General features: G+C 49.0%; 2 protein-coding genes across 2 annotated transcripts; both read right to left on the bottom strand.

Annotated features, from left to right (window-relative positions):
• Nucleotides 1-310: 310 nt before the first annotated feature.
• Nucleotides 311-3250, bottom strand: LOC139215053 (uncharacterized). Its single transcript, XM_070845877.1, has 2 exons — nucleotides 2964-3250; nucleotides 311-2859 (listed from the first exon to the last, which is right to left on the bottom strand). The coding sequence occupies exons 1-2, from the start codon at nucleotides 3150-3152 to the stop codon at nucleotides 925-927; spliced, it is 2124 nt and encodes a 707-aa protein (XP_070701978.1). The 5' UTR covers nucleotides 3153-3250; the 3' UTR covers nucleotides 311-924.
• Nucleotides 3251-8632: 5382 nt separating this feature from the next.
• rnmt (RNA (guanine-7-) methyltransferase) lies at nucleotides 8633-13051 on the bottom strand. Its single transcript, XM_070845898.1, has 11 exons — nucleotides 12937-13051; nucleotides 12335-12452; nucleotides 12120-12249; nucleotides 11804-11929; nucleotides 11444-11559; nucleotides 11150-11331; nucleotides 10445-10609; nucleotides 10110-10227; nucleotides 9137-9238; nucleotides 8968-9001; nucleotides 8633-8811 (listed from the first exon to the last, which is right to left on the bottom strand). The coding sequence occupies exons 2-11, from the start codon at nucleotides 12425-12427 to the stop codon at nucleotides 8774-8776; spliced, it is 1104 nt and encodes a 367-aa protein (XP_070701999.1). The 5' UTR covers nucleotides 12428-12452; nucleotides 12937-13051; the 3' UTR covers nucleotides 8633-8773.
• Between the last annotated feature and the right edge of the window lie 5889 nt (nucleotides 13052-18940).

Raw genomic sequence — 18940 nt, 5'->3', positions numbered from 1 at the left:
CGTTCTCATCCAGAGCGTCAGGCGGACTAAACACCAGCTTCCCGTCTGAGGAGGTAGATTAGCAGGACACTCGATCCTTTTGGTCCATCATGTCTGGAACAACAGTTAGTGTCATGAAATAAACATACAGAATCAAACTGTCTCATGTTTCCTGTGTCCCAGTAAAATGACGGCTCTGCTGTTTCAGGTTCATCGTGACGAGAGTTGATTCTCCTCTCCCACTAAACTATTTGGCTTTTGTCCCCTGAACAGAGGAGTAATGCTGACAAACTGGATGAAATCACATATTCAATTAAACAATAGCAAGGAATTTTATTTGAAACAAATGATACATTTATTGAAGCCAAAACGCTGTTTTCACACGTACAGAAATCATCATCATCATCACGTCTCCGCTTCTCTTCCCTAAAGTGCTGCGTAGGATCAACTTCACATTTAGGAATTTACTAACTGCTGAATTTCCTCCAACAGCTTCACATTCAGTTTGTAGGTTAGTTTAGCGTGAAGGACACAGCTAGTCTGTCTGTCCTCCGTTCAAAAAATGGACTACCTAGAAATGTCAAACTGCTCCCTGGAGCCTCCGTAGAAACAGAAGAAATGTTCCTCTGGTGAACAACACAAAAACTGAGCCACGCTCACATCGCCATCACCACTTCTCTTTAAGGAACAGTGACGGGATCACGGCTCTTTGAGGGGAGCCGGCGTTTTTTAGGGATGGGGGGTTACTGGGTTTGTGAAATAATTGCTAGAGAAATGGCATCAACAGAATTTCATTTGTCACGTGTGGACCCTGTTCAGCAGAGGTGAACTATGGCACGCCAGTAAGCGGGACTCAGTTGTGTTTGTTCGAATCAAAGATCCACTGAAAAGAATCTGACATCATTAATAAAAACCATCACCGTTCTCAGTGGGGTCTCCGACGTCTTATTGGACTTTATGAACATTTTTAAGATGCTTTTTCAGGTGGCCTGACTGTGTGAAGTTCTTGACGCAGTGTGGGCAGGAATGTGGTTTCTCCCCTGTGTGGATATACTTGTGCCTTTTCAGATTATTGAAGTCTAAAAATCCTTTCCCACAGTATGGGCACCAGTGTCTCTTCTCCCCATTATGCCACCTTAAATGCACATTGAGTTCTATCCTCCTTGTGAACTTTTTGTCACAGAGGTTGCAGTGGAATGGTTTCTCTCCTGTGTGGCTCCGTATGTGTGCCTCTACGTCTTGTTTTGTGAAACAGCCCTTGTTGCAGATCTGGCAGACAAAAGGTTTAATCCTGCTGTGTACCATCTGGATGTGTTTGGTGAGACCAAAGCTGTAGACGAAGCCTTTCCCGCACTGCTGGCAGACGTGGATCCTGCCGTTGCGGTGCACCCGACCGTGTCGTTTCAGACCCTTGGAGTCTGAGAAGTGTTTCCCACAAAGCGTGCACGAGAAAGGCCGGAGACCTGCGTGGAGACCAACATGGCTTTCCAGGGCAGAACTGCTGCTGAGGACGAGACCGCACTCCCCACACTGGTTCTTGAGCAGATGCCTTCCAATGACTGACAAAGGCTGTAACGGTGACACAATGGGTGGTGCTTTGACAGGTATGGGGTGGAGGGAAACACTGGGGGGGTAAACTAGCGTATGATTCTGGGATCTTGCCTCTTTCTTTACGGGTGAGATCGATGACCTCTGTCCGCCTGCCGGAGCGGTTCTGCTGGCTGGGACTCTGGGAGGAGCCCACACACCTTTAGCTGTGCATGTTTTGACAGGCCGGCCGGCGGCGCGTGTCTCTGCTGAGAGGCTCCTTTTAGCTCCATTACGCAGGTTTGCTTGGGTAGAACTCTTCACTTTGACTCGCGCTTTGCCTTTCACCGCTTTAACTGACTTCTGAGTATTCAAAACTTTTAAAGTCGTTTTAGGATCGGTACCATCTTGAATGAATCTGTGTTTCTTAGCAGGGCTGGATTCCCCAGTCTTTCTAGGACTGACACCATCTTTAGCCAGTTTAGGCCACCTAACAGCCGAGGAACCAGTTCCACGCCTTGTGTTTTTAGTACTGGCACCATCAGTAGTTTTGCTATTCCTCCGAGGACTGAAGGAATCGGATTCTCCTCTAATCGGTTCGGTACTAAAACTATTAGTGAAGCTGCACCTCCTTGTGCTGACAGGAGTCACTTCATTGGGAGACATTTTTGGGCCACTACCATTTTTACCTGATGCCCTAGGACTAACAGAAGTAGATCTAGTCTGTTTGGGACTAGCCCCATCTCCACTTGAATTGGCCTTCATTGGTCTGAGCGATGAAGGAGTAGTATTGTCAGGGTTACTACCACTTTTAGTGTCACACTCATCTCTACTTGAATTAGTCCTCCTAGGACTCATTGAAGTGGATTCTGTCTTCTTAGGGCTACTTTTATTTGGCCTCATAGACTTTTTATTTTTGGAACCTACATCATCTTGACCTGAACTGATCCTCAAGGGAGGCACAGGTGTGGATTCACAAGCAGACTTAGACTTCCTAGGGTGCATAGTCGTCCTGACTTTAACACCATCTTTACACAGTCCAGATCTCGTATGACTACTGGCAGAGGGCTCTACTGTTGTTTTTCCTGGAGGTGTCACGTCTTCAGCCGCTCCTGGGTGTGTTTGGTTGACAGGAATAAGTTCACTACTTGTGTTTTTATCATTTGGAGCATCAGTCTCTAATCTGGGTCTTTTAGGACTTACAGTGTGAGTCTCTGTGTGTGGTTCTGGATTTGTGTCAGCTCTTCTGGCTTGGAAGTGGGTTTTCAGGTGACTTTGGAGTTGGGCCAAAATGGAATTTTTCTGGAACCTTTTCTTGTCACTGGTGCTGCTCTCAGCATCGATACAGGAGGCCTGTAACAAAGAGGAAAAATCTATTTAGCTGAAAAAAAACAAAAATACACAGTTAAATATGAAAAATAAATTCACAGCCATAGGACTGTTTACTACAACGTCACCTTTTCTGTGTCTTGCACTACAGGGGACACTGCCAGCTGAGCCAGGAACTGGGTTTTAGTCATCTGTAAATGAGGATCAGACCGGTCCTTGGGTGAGATGGAGGTTAAAGGTACGAGGCCAGCCGGTTGTTTGACTTTAACAGGTACGTCAGCAGGTGACGGACAATCCTGTCCTGCAGTGCCGATCATTTTCTCATCCAAATTAGAAGGAGGTTCACCAGGTGTACCTGATACACCTGCAGGCTCAGTCGTGTTGACTGGTGCAGGTGGCCGCACACACTCGTCAGGTGACGCTTCCAAAATGGAGCCGTTTTCTGAGGATAACGCCGCCTTCTTTTGAGTATCATTTGGCTCTTCTGACCTCTGGGGGGTGTTTACACCAACAGAGGTTTCCTTTAAACTGTGACAAAGGCCAGAGGATGACTCAGGCGTCACTGACAGCTGAGTTGATATGACCACAGATGACGGTTTCTCTTGTATGGTACCTGCAATCAAAGTGGACTGAGGGTCAGAGGATTCATTTGCAGGCAGCCTGGAGACTGAGAATGATTCTTCGGTTGATACTGGAAATGGGAGTCGGGTTAATCTGACCACAGCAAAGAGTTTTTCTTCAAAAGTTGGTGGAAGCGCTGGAGACACAGAGGGGGGCACCAGCCCAGCTGACACGTTTGAACTGGAACAGGTATCTGAAGGTGCATCTATTGTTCCAGAAATAGATGCAGTTTGTTTGGGAGATACCGAGCTGTCTGAAGTATTATCCTTCATCTGAAACGATGTTGTGGCCCTTTCATCTACAGCGGCTTGTATATCTTCAGGAATGGTTAACTCCTCCACCGTACCTGGTCCATCTGATTTGGCAGATTCCTGCTTCTTAGTCTGGACGACCGTCTGTGACTGGTGCTTCCTTGACGCCACGGGTGACACCTTACTGGGACGATCTGTCGTAACTGTTATTTGCGGGCACCGTGGGGTCACCGACTGTGGGTTTGCCGAGGGCGACTGTGAAGTGACGACAGGGAGTGGTTTCCTGGACGTGGCATATCTCGTCTTCTCAGGAACAGATGAAAGGGGAGGTGCTCTGAGCGGTGGGCCTGCAGCTGTCGAGTCTGGACCAACACTTTTATTCTGAGTCGAAACAGCTGCTGACATAGCAGGAAGCTGGTCTGGAGACTGTGCTGTAACTTTATGAGGCTTCAATGAGGACACTGATCTTGGCACAACAATTATCTTGTGAGGTACGCCGTTAGCCTGTTTATTGGGTGCTGCCGATGAGGGCAGAGGATGGGAACAGTGCTGCTGAAGCGACTGCACTGAAGATGAAGCGTCACTGGATGCAGTGAGCGTGTGCTGCTGTTTTGGTGAGACAACCGTAACGGGGGCCTGAGCTTCATTGGTTGGAGGGGCATCTGTAGTCCGAGGGGCACCAAGTTTCTCTGTTGTTGTGGACAGCTCTGTTATGGGCTGATGGCCTGGAGCCTTACGGGTCTGAACAGGAATTTGCAGCATCTGTGACTCAGCGGACACTTTGCCAGCAGTTGGTAAGGTACCCACACAGGGAGCACATGGGGTTTGGTGAGGTGCTGCCATTCTTTGTGGAGAAGAGAATCTGTTTCCCTCTGTTGATTGATTCATGGCTTCAACTAATAGCATTGCATCCTGAAGAGGTACAAACGTGCAGCGTTCTCTGGGCTGATCTGATGCTTGTGGTGACTTCCCTTCTGATGCACTGATACTGGATGAAGACTGTTCAGGCTGAACTGGAGCCACTTGTGGAGTCTCCAATGAACTGATATTTACTGTATCAACTGCAGAGGAGACCTCAGCCTCTTCCACTCCCGCTGAAGGAAGAGGCTGAAGCAACGCTGGCTGTTTCCTTGGAGGATGTCCTCTCCTATGTGGCACCAACCAGTCAGACTGGGAACGAGCCTCACCTCCTGCATCGCCACTTTCTAAGTCATCACATGCTCGTCCTTTGCCGAGTGGTGTGGGCGAAGCCACCTGGTCCTCTGGAGACTGGACACTAACATCTGTTTGTTTGCTTGCTGACGTTTCACCCCTTTTTGGATGTTGTTCAGACTCCTCTTCCGTGTCATCTTCATTTGCAGTGAGGGAGATGACTAGGGAATGCTGTAGATCAGATGAATGGTTTTGGGCTCCTTGTAAACTGCCATCCAGTCTCAAACAGCGTAGTTCCAGGGTCCCTGTGGTCTGTTCTGGTCTTTGAGACAAAGGTATTCTTCTGGTCAAACACTGCTGGTTACTGAAAGACCCTTCAGGGGAAACATGAGAAAGAAAGCGTAAGAATGTTGAGTAGAAGTCACCAAAGGTTCTCGGCTTCAACAAATCTTACAACTGATTAAACACTAGTTGGAAACTTAAAGTCCATTTTACTCCCACACCTGACTTGTCACTTAAGACTTGCCCGTAGACCACAGTGGGTTCGGCTTCCACTTGCTTCATGACAGACTGTGGAGAGGAAAGATCATAAGAGTCATGCAGAGACTTTGAAGGCTTAAATAGAAACCTAAACGTGTTTGCTTTAAAGATTCACACAAACCTCCTGTTTGACAAATATGAGGGCCATTTGAGGATTTCCCTCTTCATGGGTGGCATAGTTGTGGTCCAGCAAAGTGCACTCCACGCCCTCATAACCACTTTGTTGCTCTTGGTTCTGCAGTGATGAGTGCCTCAAAGGCTGACACTGCTCCACCAGCATCAAGCGGAGAGGAACGAGGTCTGCAAACAGAAAGACAAGAAACAGAACACATCATTTACCAGGTGCTGAGTGTTAAAGAGAGGTGGTACTTACAGACTCCTGGTAAAAACACTGACAATAAGAAAGAGCAAAGAGCGTCAAAGGATGGGAGCCGGCAGCGAGACACCTTCAGTGCCCCGTGACATTTCACCAGCAGCAAAATAAATGTGGGTGTCATCTGTATACAGATGTATATTAATCCTTCCCCGATCAAGGGACAGCGTGTGCCTCTGCCCACAAACCTGGCTGGCACTCGATGGCATGCTAGTGTTTCACTAACGCCTTGATCTGAAACAATTAATTGATTAGTCCGGTGACAGAGAACTAATTGAAAACTATTTTGATCATTTAAGTCAGTTTTTACAGTTTGTTCTTGTCTTATGTGACATTAAACTGAATGTTTCTGAGCTGCTGGTCGCTGTGCAGCTAATCTGAATATCTCACCTTGGGTTTTCACCATTTGTTATTGATCAATTCATTGATTAGTTGAGAAAATAATGGGCATATCAATAATGGAAATAATCACTAATTGCATTGAAATAAATCCATTTTATTTCATTTTCTTCCAGTCACACTGAATTTGCTGCACCAAGCTGTGGGTAGTGTTAACCTTTACCTCCCACAGCCCCCCAGGTGGAGGCGTCCTGACCAGCTGCCCAAACTACCTCAACTGGCTCCTTTCGTCACGAAGGAGCAGCGGCTCTACTCCTCACCTGGCTGCTGCTCCGACCTCCTCACCTGGCTGCTCTGACCTCCTCACCTGGCTGCTCTGACCTCCTCACCTGGCTGCTCCGACCTCCTCACCTGGCTGCTCCGACCTCCTCACCTGGCTGCTGCTCCGACCTCCTCACCTGGCTGCTCCGACCTCCTCACCTGGCTATACTTCTGGACAGGAGCAGTGCTACTGGTGGACAGCTCTGGCTGCACCTGTCCATCACACAGTGTCTTTTGATCAGACCTCATGGATTTCTACCAACATTTAGAAGAGTGGGAGCATCTTATTGAAACCATTAATACTAGAACAAAGGTCCGTGTTTCATCATCATCGTCATCATCATCATCATCATCATCATCATCACAATCAGATCCGTGACGGTAACGACTGGTGGAGCACCGGGCAAAGTGAGAACGGAGATTCGGGGTGTCAGATCTTCTGAAGTGATCAGGAGTGATCACATGTGGTGGGGGGGGAACTCACCGCACTGAACAGCTGAGTCCCGCATGTCGGAGCTTCTCCCAGGAAGAGGATCTCTCTCTCCGCCGGAAGCAGCCGCTGGACCGGCCGCCTTCTCAAACTGGCTGCACCTGCTCCTCAGAGCCTCGTTCTCCGTCTTGATCCTGGAGATTTCAGCCTTCAGCTCGTCCACCATCGTCTGGAAGAGCCTGGTGGTCTCCGTCACGGCGCTCTTCAGCATGCCCTCCATCACGGAGGCGTACTGGGTCTGGAAATCGTCCGCTGACATGTTGCTCCGGTCCCGGTGCTCCGTGTGGGTCCTGTGAGGACGAGACATTCACCGGAGCCTCAGCACCGACACGCTGTCAGGAGCTGCTCAACATGGCGACTTCCCATGGAGAGGCGCCACAGCTCACAGCAGCACTTCCGGGTCCCTTCTTCTTCGTCTGTTCCATCGTGGCAGGAGGCGATCAGCGCTGAGCTGCTGTACCGCCGCCTGCTGTGTGTGTGTGTGTGTGTGTGTGTGTGTGTGTGTGTGTGTGTGTGTGTGTGTGTGTGTGTGTGTGTGTGTGTGTGTGTCAATAGGTTTGATAACAGGGGGGGGGCAGTTTGGTCTGATGATCATCTGATCATATTCCACAGCAGCTTCCTGACTCCCTCTGTTGTTCCCAGAATACCCTGAAGACTCCATTGTCTTCCTGCCATATGTATCTTTGGTGGTCTCATCCTGTCCTCACAGCACCCAGCCCCCCCCCCCCCCCTGGTGGGAGGTAACATGCATGATCACCACCTGTTGAGTTTGAACCAGAGTGAATGATCTCCTCATACAGTTTCAGTTTCTCTGACCTGATGTCAGAATCTGTTCAGACTAAACTCTTCCCCCCAAAGCTTCTTGGTTTCTTTCTTTCATGTGTCACATTCTTCAGAAAGGACGTCAGCAGAGAGCTGAGCTCAGCGTCTGAGGCTCCGTCCATCCTCTGAGCTGCTCAGTCTGGGCACAAAGGGACCAGGATCGTCCTCACTGTTGGGTCCTTTATGGAACCGCATACTACAATCTCTGGCCTGCAGAACTGGCTAACTTCCTGTTAGCTCAGTAACTTCCTGTTAGCTCAGTCCTAACTTCCTGTCAATATTATTATAATTTGGGCAAATATCACATCCACTCGTGTAAATAGAAAAATAAAACCCCTTAATAGTCTGGTTTAAGAATGAATTCAATAAATGTTTTTTTTCTTGTTAAAAATGTGCCAGTTAGCAATGTTTGGTATTTTGAAGAGTGTCAGTGAGATAAAGAAGAGCCTTGTAGAGCTCTTCATGATGACACTGCCTGTGTGCCGTCAGGAAGAAAGCAAGTACATGTTCCCAACGAGAGATTGTAATAAATAAAATGACAAATAACTAACTTCCTGTTAGCTCTGCACTAACTTCCTGTTAGCCCCGTGCTAACTTCCTGTTAGCTCTGCACTAACTTCCTGTTAGCCCCGTGCTAACTTGAATGGAGATAAAATCATTAAATCATTGGCTCTTCAACACTTTCCAAACGTTTTCATACTGAATGGACATAACAACCGTTCCCCACAGTTTGAACGTCTGCACCTGTACGATGATGCAGACAGAATCCCTTCATTCCTTCTGTTGGACACCATCGCCCCCCCCAGGTACAGTCTCAGTTATTGGCCCAGAACTCTGAAACTGAAACTTCCCTGTTCCCACTGTTGTTTTTGATGAAGACCCACGAACAGAGTTTAAATTGAGTTTTAATTCATTCTGACAACACAGTTTATCAAAAGCTGGCTGGAAAAGAAAACAGGTTTACACTGTACAAATACAAGATGGAGAACAGGTGAGCCCACAAAGCAGAGGGGAGGCTTGTTTTCAGCATCAGGACATCTTCTGAAAGACAAACACCAAGTAGATACCTGGACGGGACAGGTGAAGGTTTTAGGTCATTAGAAACAGTTGGTAAACCTCCAAAGAGCTCACCGTGACAACATCACGACAAAGTTACAGATTCAGCAGCTCGACGTGACCATAAAGACCATTTAAAGTGTTCCAGTGAAGGTAAAGGGACTTACTGGTTGCCTCCCACTCAGATGCACTCAGGGTTCCCTGCAGACAAACAGACAGCAGTTAGACCAGACCAGACCAGAATGAACCAGACCGGACCAGTAGGATCCAGACCGGACCAGTATGAACCAGACCGGACCAGTAGGATCCAGACTGAGGGTGTGCTGTCAGACCCACCAGGGGCAGCTTGACTCCGGCTCTGCTGCTGGGTCCTTCAGCGTGGCCGTACTCTGCTGGACTGTCGCTGGCCTGCCGCCCCCCGTCCTCACAGGGAAACGGCTGGAGAGACAAAGACGGGTCACTTTTACTACGAGAGGTGAAACCACAACGAGCAGGAGACCAGCTGAGGCTGACTGCCTCCACAGACAGGAACTGACTGACTGACTGCTGACTGACTGACTGCTGACTGACTGACTGCTGACTGACTGATGACTGACTGATGACTGACTGACGACTGAGCACTGACTGACTGATGACTGACTGACTGATGACTGAGCACTGACTGACTGATGACTGACTGACTGATGACTGAGCACTGACTGACGACTGACGACTGACTGATTGACTAATGACTGACTGACTGCTAACTGACTGCTGACTGACTGTTGACTGACTGACGACTGACTGACTGCTGACTGACTGACTGCTGACTGACAACTGAGCACTGACTGACGACTGACTGAGCGATGACTGAGCACTGACTGACTACTGACTGACTGACGACTGAGCACTGACTGACGACTGACTGCTAACTGACTTATGACTGACTGACTGCTAACTGACTGACTGACTGATGACTGACTGACTGATGACTGATGACTGACTGACTGACTGACGACTGACTGACTGACGACTGACTGATGACTGATGACTGACTGACGACTGACTGATGACTGACCGACGACTGACTGACTGATGACTGACTGATGACTGACTGACGACTGACTACTGACTGACTGATGACTGACGACTGACTACTGACTGACTGATGACTGACTGACTGACTGACGACTGACTGACTGATGACTGACTGATGACTGACTGACTGACTGACGACTGACTGACTGACTGACGACTGACTGATGACTGACTGATGACTGACGACTGACTACTGACTGACTGATGACTGACTGCTGACTGACCACTTTACCTCTAGAGCCATCATCTTCATCATGAGGCTGCGATGATGATCCTTCTTCACTTTCTCTTCAAAGAACTCAGAGAATCTCTGCTTCAGCACCAGACGCATGTTGTACCGCTTCGCCATGCTGACAGACAGACAGACAGACAGACAGACAGACACAAAGACACACAGACACACAGACAGGCAGACAGACAGGCAGACAGACAGGCAGGTAGACACACAGACACACAGACAGGCAGACAGACAGACAGAGTGGAACCTTTACACTGGAGTCAAACCTCAGTAGAGAAACAGTCGAGGCTTCAGCTGCTTCACAGGAAGCAGTAAAAATGAAATCTTACTGTTCAAAGAGAGGAAAGTAGACGAGGAACTCTGGAACGTCGACAACGTCCTCGAGGCTGAAGTGATACTGACACCCAAACAGAGGGTAGGAACCTTTGGACTGGAAGGAAACTTTAAAAACCTCGTTACCAAACGACAGCGAGTCCGACGCCTCCAGACGTTTACTGGGAGGAGGAGGAGGAGGAAGAGGAGGAAGAGGAGGACGGACAGAGACATTGTTAATCTAATCTTTGTATTTCAAGACCAGAGTCACATTAACAAACAGCATTCAGGTGTTTCCACCAAACGTGAAGAATATCTTTCCTGCAGCCAAATTACAGACAAAGTTTGACGTGATTCGACGAGAAGAGACGCAAAATTGTAGCTGGACACAAGTCAGGCCAATCTGAGTAGAAAATATTAAACATTGACCTGTTTTCCCACAAAGACGGCGTCAGTGAACGCATCCTGGTCTGGCTTTAGGATGGAGGTTAATAACAACGTTAGCACTAGCATTAACCCCAGTTAGCACAAGTGTTAGCACTAGTGTTAGCACTAGCATTAGCCCCAGTTAGCACAAGTGTTAGCACTAGCATTAGCCCCAGTTAGCACAAGTGTTAGCCCCAGTGTTAGCACTAGCGTTAGCCCCAGTGTTAGCACAAGTGTTAGCACTAGCGTTAGCCCCAGTTAGCACAAGCTCCCATGGTGTTTACTTCTGCTCTTACATCAGCTCGAAGGCGTCCGGCGTCGTTCCAATGAAGAACCCTCCGGGCTTCAGGCGCTCGCAGGCGTTTCTCAGCATCATGTCGGCCTTCTGCTCGCTCTCAAACGAGTAATGATACACAAACTGACAGCTGCAGATGTCAAACATCAGCTCGGGGTCGTCCAGCTTCTCCGACAAAGCGTCCTGCACAGACAGGTCAGAGGACAGACGGTCACCAACCTGTCTGTTTACCAGGGGAGCGCTCAGTCAGATGTGTGCCCCCCCACCCTCAGCAGGGAGGAAGTGATCTGGACACCTTAGCACAGTCCGCCGTGATGAACTGAGCGCTGAAAATCCTCTCGTTAGCGTGACTTTTCTTCTTCATGTCTTCGTAGCGGCTCTGACACTGCTCCACCGACACCTGGGCGATATCTGAAAACAGAAACATGGATCGCTGATGTTGTCACGGACGACGACCTCATAAACAGGAAGTTGATGAGTGTGTTCAGAAAAACACGGACAAAGAGTCCAATCAGCACGGGGCCTCAGAGGGGGCGGGGACTGGGGACAGACTGTGAGGGCGGGGTTAATGTTGTCCCCCCACCAGACAGGTGAGTCCCTGACACGTGACTGTCCAGAACGTCAGGAAGTGTGATGTAACCGTGGTCGAGGTTACCTGCACAGACCAGGTGACTGATCCCTCCTCTCCTCCACTTCAGCAGGTCCCCCCCTTTCCCGACGCCAAGGTCCAACACAGACACCCGCTGAGAGCCCGCCCCCCGCACCTGCTCCAGGATCTCACCTGTCAATCAAACAAACAGCCAATCGGCTTTTAAAACTTCAGTGTTTATCAGGCGTGTTTAACTCCAGGTGAAGATCAATAACTGAACTGTACAGGCCACCGTAGAGACGTCCTGATCTGGGTCTGCCACTGATGACTGACCGATGAGGACTGATGTATCGATTGTATGTATTGATAAACGACCAGTTACCGATCAGGACGCTCTTCAGCCAGTTGTTGAAGTTCCTCATGAAGAAAATTCTGCTTTGACTTCGAGCAGCCAGACCGACTTCCTGCAGCCTGTTGTAGTGACTCGCCACCGTCACGCCGTGATCAGTCTCCTGACGGATCGACGACACCTCATCAATAACTTCCGATCATCAACAATCCATCAGATCTGATCAGAGCGATTGATTCTGAATCTACCTGCTTCTTGGTGGGTGAGGCCTCCTCCTCGTCTCCCTCGTGTCTCCTCTTCATCCCTCCTCCTGTTACTGCCCCCCCCGGCTGAAGCTCCATCGTTCACACTGAGGACTGAAACACACTGAGACAAACAGATCACCTTCATCATGAGGATGAGGAGGGAGAGAGCTGGACTATTACTATTACAGGTTCTACCAGAAGATCCGTACTCCTCATCAGTGGTTACGTTTATCTCTCACACACACACACTCACACACTCTCACACACTCTCACACTCTCTCACACTCTCTCACACTCTCTCACACACACACACACACACACACACACACACACACACACACACACACACACACACACACACACACACACACACACACACACACACACACACACCTGATCTGCTGCTCTGTCTGACCCGCTAACGTTAGCTGTTAGCCGTTAGCTCCTCGAGTTTGTTAAAACTGCGGTGTGATCAATCTGAGATTCACCGGAAGCAGCCGGAAGTCCAGAAGTGACCTCCTCACTCAGCTGACCGACACAGACCGCCAAACTCACCGGTAACGTTAAAATACTCTTAAAAGTCAAAAAAACAAACAAAAACTTACGGTTCTCTCTCCACAGGACGCGTGCGCTCTGTGTAACTTCCGGTTGTAATGAGTCATATTTCTACGTCACAACAAAGACAACATGGCGGCGACGCGAACAAGCGGATGTTCGGAGGGGAAGTTTGGTTTCTAGGCACGAAGTGATTAACTTATCGATCAGAGACGGTCCTCAGTGTAGCCACGGATCAGTGTGCAGCGTTTTCCAGTGCGTCTGTCCAGTGTAGGTGCAGTGAAGGTGCAGTGAAGGTGCAGTGACAGCGCTCGTCCAGCAGGTGAAGCTGTAGGTCTGTGAATTCATGGTCACACAAAGCTTTCAGGAGGGAAAACAATGTTCAAATGTTTGTTCAGTGAAGTTTTTTTCATTTCATAAGTAATAAACATTATTTCTGTTTAAATGTGCCTGACAAATAAATATTCAGTCTGCTGCAGATCAATCAGTTACTGTTGTTGTGTAATGACTGGTCAATAAACTACAAACACCGGGACTACAAATCCCAGACTGATGAAGCAGGTTTAATATGAACGGTTGAATAAATGAGAACTGAGCTCAGATCTGTTTCTGATTTGGTGAAAACGTCCTTTAAATCAGATTAGAAATAAAAAAAGAAGGGACGGGACTGTTTCTATGGAGGACAAACAATGAACACACATGAAGCATGAATAAATATAATAATAGATAAATCAGGGAATTAATGAAGACATGCTGAAATAAAAGTTGGTAAATCAACAGGGCATAAAGAAAAAAGAGGAGTTCCACTTGTCTCCATGTTTGTTCCCCCCCTCAGTTGTCTGTATGCTAATGAGAGGGTGGTCCTAACCTCAGTCTGAAACAGGATTGGTCAGCTGGGCCACATCACTCACCTGCAGCCAATCCTGCTTGGAAACAGATTTAAGGTGTTTATTCACCAGTTAGTCTTTCCTTCAGAATTAGTTCATTTATTCATTCTTTTATTTATTGATTAATTGATAATAAAGTTGTCAGGTGATGTGGAAGTGTCCTTAAATGATGAAAGGGTTAACATGTGATCTTCAGCAGCTCTGTCAGTAAAACGTTCAGCTCAACTTTGGTTTACATTCAAAGTGTATAAAAAGACAAAAATCAATCCAGAGACAATCAGAGCTGAACACAGAGCAGAAACAGGACAGCAGGATGTTTCAGCTGCTCTGTACTGTTTCAAACGGTTCATTCACATCTGAACAGACCTTTTAAACACCAGAGTCACAGTAACACACACACTCTGACTGATGGAGCAGCAGCTCTAAAATCCCTGTTTTAGTGAATGTAGTCTGGTGTGTGTGCTGTTTGTGGTTAAACCAAAAGGATCTTCCAGGTCTCTCTCTGTAGGGATCCTTTCCATGATGCTGTCACACACTTAGAATAACACTCTGAGCCTGTCAGTGGATCAAACAAGCTCTTTTAGTGGACCTACTGTGATCAGGTGCAGTTGTCCCAAAGGATCACGTTGCAGCCATTGCAGCCCGTTTGGTGGCTGCTGGCTGAGGTGATCTACTGGACCAGTTCCAACACTTTTACTACCTACCAGTCACTCACACACCAGGATGTGGACAGAGAGGATCATGGGTAGAAACCCTTTAACTTGGTGAAAACCCCAAACAGGATAAATGTGTTTTCTACCTTTTCAGCATACATCAGTCTAGTTAAAGCAGCGCTCAGGGGGTGAAACATGCCTGTAAAATGAACCTGGCTATTACCTGGAGTTCCCCTTCAGACCGACTGCGTCCCGGACGTTCAAGGTGACCCTGACAGTAAATTGCAGGTGAAATAAAGTGTTGGTTGTTCAGACTGGATGAGCTGATGCAGACAGACACAGCGAGCTTCAGTTTCATATCAGCTGATCCTGTCTGGTATGTCTGTAATTCGTCCCGCTGATGGAGATCTGAGAGATCAGACTCATTACTCTGCTGGCAGAAGCGCCGGCTCGCCGCCGTCCAGCCGAACGTTCGCCGGCTCACGTTAAAGATCAGTTACCGTCCACAAAACTCATTTCAGCCTGAATCGTTCTCTGTAACGAGGAGAACCAAAACAGCTCAGAAGACGCAGCTTCATGCCGGGTCATGTGACACATCGGGTCTGATTAACATTCAGCTCCACTGTCAACCACTTTTGACCTTTGACCCCCGTGAGGTCAGAAAACATCCGTCTGACATGATGTCCAGAGATCAGCGCCATGAGCACCAGAGGGGCCAGGAATCAAACCGGTCCTGATCCTGGTCCTAGTTCTGGTCCTGGTCCTGGTCCTGGGTTTCCTCTGTTCTGTTGTTGACGTTGCTGCTGTTGATCCTGATTGGCTAGTCTCTAGTGGTCTGTACTAGTCTTGATTATTCTAGTCTCCTCCAGTCTGAACTAGTCTGGGTCAGTCACCGCTAGTCTCCTTCAGTCTGAACTAGTCTGGGTCAGTCACTGCTAGTCTCCTCCAGTCTGAACTAGTCTGGGTCAGTCACCGCTAGTCTCCTCCGGTCTGAACTAGTCTGGGTCAGTCACTGCGAGTCTCCTCCGGTCTGAACTAGTCTGGGTCAGTCACCGCTAGTCTCCTTCGGTCTGAACTAGTCTGGGTCAGTCACTGCTAGTCTCCTCCTGTCTGAACTAGTCTGGGTCAGTCACTACGAGTCTCCTCCAGTCTGAACTAGTCTGGGTCAGTCACTGCTAGTCTCCTCCTGTTTGAGCTAGTCTGGGTCAGTCACTACGAGTCTCCTTCGGTCTGAACTAGTCTGGGTCAGTCACTGCTAGTCTCCTCCTGTCTGAGCTAGTCTGGGTCAGTCACTACGAGTCTCCTCCGGTCTGAACTAGTCTGGGTCAGTCACTGCTAGTCTCCTCCGGTCTGAACTAGTCTGGGTCAGTCACCGCTAGTCTCCTCCGGTCTGAACTAGTCTGGGTCAGTCACTACGAGTCTCCTCCGGTCTGAACTAGTCTGGGTCAGTCACCGCGAGTCTCCTCCAGTCTGAACTAGTCTGGGTCAGTCACTGCGAGTCTCCTCCGGTCTGAACTAGTATGGGTCAGTCACTGCGAGTCTCCTCCAGTCTGAACTAGTCTGGGTCAGTCACTGCGAGTCTCCTCCGGTCTGAACTAGTCTGGGTCAGTCACCGCGAGTCTCCTCCAGTCTGAACTAGTCTGGGTCAGTCACTGCGAGTCTCCTCCAGTCTGAACTAGTCTGGGTCAGTCACTGCGAGTCTCCTCCAGTCTGAACTAGTCTGGGTCAGTCACTGCGAGTCTCCTCCAGTCTGAACTAGTATGGGTCAGTCACTGCGAGTCTCCTCCAGTCTGAACTAGTCTGGGTCAGTCACTGCGAGTCTCCTCCGGTCTGAACTAGTCTGGATCAGTCACTGCGAGTCTCCTCCAGTCTGAACTAGTATGGGTCAGTCACTGCGAGTCTCCTCCGGTCTGAACTAGTCTGGGTCAGTCACCGCTAGTCTCCTCCGGTCTGAACTAGTCTGGGTCAGTCACTACGAGTCTCCTCCGGTCTGAACTAGTCTGGGTCAGTCACCGCGAGTCTCCTCCAGTCTGAACTAGTCTGGGTCAGTCACTACGAGTCTCCTCCAGTCTGAACTAGTCTGGATCAGTCACCGCTAGTCTCCTCCAGTCTGAACTAGTCTGGGTCAGTCACTGCGAGTCTCCTCAATTCTGAACTAGTCTGGGTCAGTCACTGCTAGTCTCCTCCGGTCTGAACTAGTCTGGATCAGTCACTACGAGTCTCCTCCAGTCTGAGCTAGTCTGGGTCAGTCACTGCGAGTCTCCTCCTGTCTGAGCTAGTCTGGGTCAGTCACTACGAGTCTCCTCCGGTCTGAACTAGTCTGGGTCAGTCACTGCGAGTCTCCTCCTGTCTGAGCTAGTCTGGGTCACTCACTACGAGTCTCCTCCGGTCTGAACTAGTTCCTGGTGATCCTGCTCGGAGCTTATTTGAGGTGTCAGGTATGACAGGTGTTCCCAGATGTTTGCTCACAGTCGTCCTCTGTTGTCCTTCCTCCTGTGGGACGCCCTCAGACAGACGGGATGGAGGGATGAAAGGATGGAGGGATGAAAGGATGGAGGGATGAAAGGATGGAGGCTGATTAATGGATGGAAGCTCTATAAACATGTAAATCTGACCTTACAGTGTTTCAAAGCCGCAGCGTCGCTGAATGAAGCAGCGCTGCTTTAAAAAGCTTCTTCAGCCGTTCAGCCGCCTCTCCGTTTACACAGAAAGACGTTTTCAGACAGAAGAGCCTTTGATACTCAAATACCACACGGCCCCCCCACGGCCCCCCCACGGCCCCCCCACCACCATTATCACTGTGTGTGTGTGTGTGTGTGTGTGTGTGAGGGGATCTCCGGGGACAGAAGCCATTCTACCTGCTTTTCCATTACACACACACACACACACACACACACACACATAAATACATATATACACACACACACACACACACACACACACACATATACACGCACACACACACACACACATATACATACACACACACACATATATACACACACACACATATACACACACACACACACACATATACATACACACACACATATACACACACACACACACACACATATACATACACACACACACATATACATACACACACACACACATATATACACACACACACACACATATATACACACACACACACACATACACACACACACACACACACATATACATACACACACACACATACACACACACACACACTGACAAATGTTTTATAAAAAATAATAAATTTTTAATGTTAACATAATGTATAATGTTAAATGAATGCATGTGTGAATGTGTGTGTGTCCCCACCTTTCTACACTTGTCTACACCTGTCCCCACCTGTCCACACCTGTCTACACCTGTCCCCACCTGTCCACACCTGTCTACACCTGTCCCCACCTGTCTACACCAGTCCCCGCCTGTCCACACCTGTCTACACCTGTCCACACCTGTCCACACCTGTCCACACCTGTCTACACCTGTCCCCGCCTGTCCACACTTGTCCACACCTGTCTACACCTGTCCACACCTGTCTACACCTGTCCCCACCTGTCCACACCTTTCTACACCTGTCTACACCTGTCTACACCTGTCCATACCTGTCCACATCTGTCCACACCTGTCTACACCTGTCTACACCTGTCCACACCTGTCTACACCTGTCCACACCTGTCTACACCTGTCTACACCTGTCCACACCTGTCTACACCTGTCCACACCTGTCTACACCTCTCCCCACCTGTCTACACCAGTCCCCGCCTGTCCACACCTGTCCACACCTGTCTACACCTGTCCACACCTGTCCACACCTGTCCGCACCTGTCCACACCTGTCTACACCTGTCCACACCTGTCCACACCTTTCCACACCTGTCTACACCTGTCTACACCTGTCCATACCTGTCCACACCTGTCCACACCTTTCTACACCTGTCTACACCTGTCCACACCTGTCTACACCTGTCCACACCTGTCCACACCTTTCTACACCTGTCCACACCTGTCCACACCTTTCTACACCTGTCTACACCTGTCCACACCTGTCCACACCTGTCTATACCTTTCTACACCTATCTACACCTGCACACACCTGTCTACACCTGTCTACACCTGTCCATACCTTTCTACACCTGTCAACACCTTTCCACACCTGTCTACACCTTACTACACCTGTCAACACCTTTCTACACCTGTCCACACCTGGCCACACCTGCCCACACCTGCCCACACCTTTCTACACCTGTCCACACCTGTCCACACCCATCTACACCTGTCCACACCTATCCACACCTGTCCATACCTTTCTACACCTGTCAACAGCTGTCCACACCTTTCTACACCAGTCCACACCTGTCCACACCCATCTACACCTGTCCACACCTATCCACACCTGTCCATACCTTTCTACACCTGTCAACAGCTGTCCACACCCGTCTACACCTGTCCACACCTGTCTACAGCTGTCTACACCTGTCCCCACCTGTCTACACCTGTCCCCACCTGTCCACACCT

This window comes from Pempheris klunzingeri, chromosome 16 (assembly GCF_042242105.1).
Source record: "Pempheris klunzingeri isolate RE-2024b chromosome 16, fPemKlu1.hap1, whole genome shotgun sequence".
NCBI classification, from domain to species: domain Eukaryota; kingdom Metazoa; phylum Chordata; class Actinopteri; order Acropomatiformes; family Pempheridae; genus Pempheris; species Pempheris klunzingeri.
The sequence above is the reverse complement of the archived record's forward strand: the minus strand, read 5'-3'. Positions and strand labels throughout refer to the sequence as shown.

What these genes read in the sequence shown, in the direction of transcription:
- LOC139215053 (XM_070845877.1), bottom strand. Translation starts at nt 3,152, where the DNA reads ATGATCGGCACTGCAGGACAGGATTGTCCGTCACCTGCTGACGTACCT. An exon ending in TAGTGCAAGACACAGAAAAG is followed by an intron (nt 2,860 to 2,963) that starts GTGACGTTGTAG and finishes TCTTTGTTACAG; the next exon opens with GCCTCCTGTATCGATGCTGA.
- rnmt (XM_070845898.1), bottom strand. Translation starts at nt 12,427, where the DNA reads ATGGAGCTTCAGCCGGGGGGGGCAGTAACAGGAGGAGGGATGAAGAGG. An exon ending in CCGGAGTCAAGCTGCCCCTG is followed by an intron (nt 9,002 to 9,136) that starts GTGGGTCTGACA and finishes GTTTGTCTGCAG; the next exon opens with GGAACCCTGAGTGCATCTGA. An exon ending in ATCTGAGTGGGAGGCAACCA is followed by an intron (nt 8,812 to 8,967) that starts GTAAGTCCCTTT and finishes TGTCCCGTCCAG; the next exon opens with GTATCTACTTGGTGTTTGTC.